General features: G+C 40.1%; 2 protein-coding genes across 6 annotated transcripts in view; one reads left to right on the top strand and one right to left on the bottom strand.

The window, feature by feature from the left end:
• Positions 1 to 2,293, bottom strand: part of CYP39A1 (cytochrome P450 family 39 subfamily A member 1) — a 101,869-nt gene extending 99,576 nt beyond the window's left edge. For all 3 annotated transcript variants that reach the window (XM_037730153.1, XM_037730154.1, XM_017505134.2), the window contains exon 1: positions 1,819 to 2,293. In XM_037730153.1, the coding sequence (XP_037586081.1) occupies positions 1,819 to 1,995 (177 nt within the window). In that variant the 5' untranslated portion in view covers positions 1,996 to 2,293. The remainder of the gene's footprint in view (positions 1 to 1,818) is intronic.
• Positions 2,294 to 2,351: 58 nt separating this feature from the next.
• Positions 2,352 to 5,508, top strand: part of SLC25A27 (solute carrier family 25 member 27) — a 23,471-nt gene continuing 20,314 nt past the window's right edge. For 2 of the 3 annotated variants that reach the window (XM_017505146.2, XM_017505147.2), the window contains exons 1-2: positions 2,352 to 2,726; positions 5,232 to 5,423. In XM_017505146.2, the coding sequence (XP_017360635.1) occupies positions 2,621 to 2,726; positions 5,232 to 5,423 (298 nt within the window). In that variant the 5' untranslated portion in view covers positions 2,352 to 2,620. The remainder of the gene's footprint in view (positions 2,727 to 5,231; positions 5,424 to 5,508) is intronic. The other variant, XM_017505148.2, reaches the window with a different exon arrangement.

Raw genomic sequence — 5,508 nt, forward strand, 5'->3', positions numbered from 1 at the left:
TGTTGTTCATGCTGGAATGCAGTGGCTCAATCATAGCTTACTGCAACCTGGAACTCCTGAGCTCAAGGACTACTCGCATATGCCACTGGACTAGGTTAAATTTTTTCATTATTATATTTAGTTTTTGTAGAGATGAGGTCTCGCTGTATTTCCCAGGCTGGTTTCAAATTCCTTCAAGCAATCTTCCCACCCTTGCCTCCCAAAGTGTTAGGACTGCAGGCATGAGCCAACAAGTCCAGCAATAACTTGTTTTGTTTAGCCAGGAAAGAAAACAGAGACCTCACAAATATTTAACCTTCTGATACAAGCTTGTAAAAAAAAATCTTCCTTAAAATGATCAAAATCATATGTCTCAGGAAGGCTATGGGAGACAAGGAAGTATTTCTTTAAGAGATATAATTTTTCATCTATCAGACTAGCAAAAATCACAAAGAATTACGGTATCCAGTGTACCACAGGATACGAGAAGCTAGGCAATTCCATACAGTCAATGGAAAATAAGAATTGCATATTGATACATCTTTTTCCAAAGGTAACACATTCATATAAACAATTTCAGTGTGTATGTCCTTTGACTCAGCAATTCTACCCCTAGGAATTTATTCTGAGTAAACAATCAGATAAATGCAAAATGTAAAACCACACAATCAATACATGCAGGCACACATGCAAGAATGTTCACTGAAGCATTGATAGAAATAAAGAAAAAAGGTTGACAGCAACCTATAAATCCAACTATTGAGATTTAAGTAAACTTTTGTATCCTCCTATGACAAAATATAGCCATAAGAGGAAGATTCAATGTATTTCATTATACAGGAAAGTTACTCACATTATATACTAAAATTAAAAGCACATAAAAGAGTATTACAATATTATTCCACTGTTGTTCACTAGTTTGTAAATGCATAGGAAAAAGAGCAAAATAGTATAAATACACTAAATTTTTACAGTGTTTCCGTTATGATATTCTGGGTTATTTTTATTTTCATCTTAGTTCTCCTTAATTTTCTATACTTTTTTACTAAATTGGAATCTCAGAGATTCTGAAGGTAAATGATCAGTGGTATAACAACGCTACTATGTATAAATTTATTCTACAAATTGGGCTAACCAGATGAGGAATGGGTTACCATAGAAAGTATTATAATTCATAAAAATAATGATTAGTATCATATCAATTTATTAGACAATCAAATACCATAAAATCTTTGTGATTGGAAATTGAATAAAACTTAAAAGACATTAATAAAGTTCTGTTCCTTGAAGTGTTCAGACGTTTAAAAGATACTTCCAAGACAAAAACATCTACTACGGGAAAGATTTCCAGTCTCCTCAGGGCGTAGTGAAAAATGGAGTACATCATCATCAAATAACGTCAGCTAAAAATACAGTGCCAGTTCATCTGTAAGGAGCAACTGTGCAAGCACTTTGTACAATACTTCGGTGTTAACTCCAATTTGGATACGAATTACTCATTTTCACAAACATAAATTGGATTACACTTTATCTTTCCCAATTACTGAAAACATTTGCTTAACACATATATATTTAGAATTTAACTTCCATGAAGTTAATCTCTACTTCCAAAAATGTAGATGCATGCTGCCATTGTATTTCATTTCTTTCGCAAAATTTTGAACAGGCTATGGTTATTAATTGCTAGTAGAGGAATTCAGAAATGACTAGATCCTTTAGTTGAGGCAAGCAGGTATATTCCCCTGTTCTATCTAACACTGCACTTGAGAGCCAATGAAAGAAAATTTTTAAAAGAAAGCATCATTTCCTCTGGAGACCCCGCCTACCACGGCCACATACCTTGATTCTTGCTTTCTCTATAAATTCTAGAGGGGCTTTCCCAAACTCCAATCCAACTCCAATCCAAGGAATCCAGCCCTTGATGCACGGGGGTCGACGCAAATTCTTCCGCTGAAGGAGTAAGAACAGAGCAAGGCAACCCAAGATTATAATCACCATTGGAGAAATTAGTTCCATGTTTTTGTCCAGCACCTTCCAGAGTCAGAGAAGTGTGAAACAGTCCTGCTGCCCTGGTACTTGCTCCTTTTCTGTGAGCTAAGGAACCTGCCGGGACTCCCAACCTTTCTGCCGCAACTTTTGCAGTTCTCCGTAACTATGGCTTTCTTCCTCTGTCCCAGTTTTTAGGTGATTTTTTTCATTGTTGCTCCCTCCCATCTCCACTTCTCTTTGAATCTCAGCCAGCGCGGAAAAAATGCAGGGAGGGGCAGAGCCGGGCTAGGACAGATACGCGAGAACCAACCGCGTTGCTGTGGAAACCGGGGCGGGGGAAGGGGGAGCGGAGCCGCAGCGGGAGCCCGGCGGCCGGCCAATCAGAGACGTCGCGGTGCCTGGCGGACTACATTGCCCAGTAACCTCCTGGGCTCCTCTGTGTTTTTCTATTCTGGGGTGCAGGGGGCAACTGGACCACTCCAGCCTGGGACTGGTAGGAAGGCTGCGGGCCCGCCGGGGCGAGCGGAACGAGGGACATGGTCCTCCCCCGGCCACTAGCCGGTTGAAAAGGGGCCGCCCTGGCAGGGAGGCGGCAGCCGTGGCGCGGTACAGCTGTGAGAAGGGGTGCGTTATCGTCCTGCCCTGCTGCTGAATGTCCGTCCCGGAGGAGGAGGAGAGGCTTTTGCCGCTGGCTCAGAGATGGCCCCGAGCGAGCAAGTTCCTACTGTCTGGCTGCGCGGCTACCGTGGCCGAGCTAGGTACCCGGCTGCCCACGCCTGGGCCTCCCGGGCCAGTGGCGCGAGCCGCGCTGGGGGAGGGAGCGCGGGCGGCTCCGCGCCCGGCCGTGCGCATCCTAGAGGTCGCCCCTTCCACGCCCGCCTGGCGGAGGTGATGGTGGAGGCCAGACCCTCGGTGGGAGGAGGTCTCCATGGCCTTTGCCTTCTAATCTTGTCTAATGCCTGCCTTAGGCATGTGCTGTGGTGCTTGAATGTGTACTTTGGGATGCTTCGCGAGCTGTCATTCTTCTGTAGGAATTATTTTTCTTTTCATGAGGATGACCTTTTAAAAAACGTAATCCGTTTTCCATACTTACTGAGATAATCTCTGTGGTTTATAGTCTTACACAGCCACACTGTCATTATCTTGTGGGTCTAAGTTGTGGACCTATCTTGTGAGACTTCCGTTATTAACCTGCCACTCACAGAGCATGGACTTACGCATCCGCCGGTTATTTGACCTCTTTAAGTGTAATTCATCTATATTGCTTACCTTGCAGAATTCTGAGAAGTCAATGGTATATGATTGCTAAATTCAAGGCAGGACACCCATTAGTTGCAACATTTTTATAATTCCTACAATACCAGGGTCTGTGCATATATATTTTAAAAACCCAGTTCTGACCTTCTTACAGGCTGCTGGGGCGACATACAGAGAAAAACAATTATAATGTGCTACTTGCTATAATGAAGATACTATTAAGTGTCATAGAAGCATAGAAAAGCAGTTACATCTGCCTAAATGAGTCAGAAAAAACTTTAAGAGGCCATCTAGAGTGGAATGATGATGTCCTTGAATGAGCAAGTAGCGTTTATTCCAAGGATTTTGTGAGTAGCATACCCATGTGTTTCCTGTGAAGCCTTAACAGTTTAAGATTACCCTTACATTTTCTTGCGTGTTATAAAAAAATAAAAAGAACAGCTGTGATGCGTATTCATTTGTAAATGTTGGTCCTATTTTTGAAGAGTTTATTTTTTAATTGTAGCATAGCCAGCCATGATCTGTTGTTTTGTGCTCTTCCATTTTTGCCTTTTAGCCCATTTTTTAATGTCTCTCCCTTTGAAAATGATGGAGAATTTTTACTTTTCATTGTTTTTACTGAAATAAAATTCATCAACTTAAAAAGATCTAAAAGCAGATTTCTGAATGATATTTCCAGGTTTTATTTTTAACTGATGTGTCCCTCTGTGACTCAATGGCTTTTATACAGAACTATTCCCTGTTAAAAATTCATAGAGAGAATTGTGTGGGGAGGGTGAACGGGAATCAAAATGTGGGATGCCACTTCAGGAATCTGAAGCATCATTTAAGAAACCAGCAAGAAAACAAAACTTACTTTGAATGACACAATCTGTGTAACATGGGGAGTCCTATTTCTTAAGACTTTTCAGGTTTCATATGTCAACAAAACATTGCTTGAAGTGTCTACATGCAAGCTACTTCTGTTCTAGGGAAACTGTCAGCAAGATACTAACTTTTCCAGAAACCAGTGGTAAAATTTAATATTCACTTCCCTTCCCCACATTGTTTTCTCTTAGAAAAGGTATACTAAGGTTTTTTGTCAGGTGGCAGTCATTGAAAAGTCTTATATAAGTAATGTTCATGAACTTGTCTGAATGTCGTTAATTATTCAGGACATTTTCTGTATAAGGTTATGAGCTTTATCTTCCCTATGCAGCCCATTTAGCTTAACTGTATTAAGGTAAAAGGTCTATCTCTAATTTAAAATTTAAAACAAAAAAATTTTCAAATACAGTTAGTACTTGTAAGGAGGCCATAAGTAGGCCATGCATATAATTTAGTGCTGGAAAAATAATTCCACATATGCTTTAATTGAAAGAATATTGAGCTTGCTACCCTTGCATATACAAGACAACATTATAAACTCCATTACATGTTCTGTATCTCAATCATCAGGTCAGTGAGCCATCTGCATGTGAACACCATCCATGAAATTATAGAATTCAGCTTCATCTAACATTTATTATAGTACTTAATATATAGTGCAGTATTCTAAAGTTATATCAGATCTTAAATAATCATGGCTGCAATCAAGAGGATGCTACAGAATATGGATACTTTAAATTATTTACCACTGGAAAGCAAAAGTTAAGGACTAACAGAGGTTTGAAAATGAAATTTCTGCATAGAAAGAACCCAAGTCTTGTCATTTTTAATTAAGAAATTTATTTATGTATTGCCAGTGATCTGGGATGCTCTTGTGTAGGGATTTTTAAATTTAAGACACAGTCTTAAATTAAGACTGTGTGAGAATCAAACTTCTAAACTCTCTTCAGCCTACTGGAATAGAATCCATGGGCACAGGGCTAGGAAATTTGTAATTTTAAAAATCTCCCTAGCTGATTCTGCTATATTCTAAAATTTGAGAACCACCAGTCTTGGGAAAATATTAGTCCTATGATTTTAGATTTTTGTTTGTTTCTCTGAATGTTGTGGGTTTTCCCCTGCATTTGTGTTTTTGCTAGCAACCTTTCCCCTGGATCTCACAAAAACTCGACTCCAAATGCAAGGAGAAGCAGCTCTTGCTCGGTTGGGAGACGTTGCAAGAGAATCTGCCCCCTATAGGGGAATGGTGCGCACAGCCCTAGGGATCATTCAAGAGGAAGGCTTTCTAAAGCTTTGGCAAGGAGTGACACCCGCCATTTACAGACACGTAGGTATTTATCTTGATTCTAGCTGGTAAGTTTGTTATGAGTTCTGTGTTTGTCTCCTGTGCTTTTCTGTTTGTCCAAAACAAGTAAG

The sequence above is a fragment of the Cebus imitator genome, unplaced genomic scaffold (genome assembly GCF_001604975.1).
Source record: "Cebus imitator isolate Cc_AM_T3 unplaced genomic scaffold, Cebus_imitator-1.0 Scaffold334, whole genome shotgun sequence".
NCBI lineage: Eukaryota > Metazoa > Chordata > Mammalia > Primates > Cebidae > Cebus > Cebus imitator.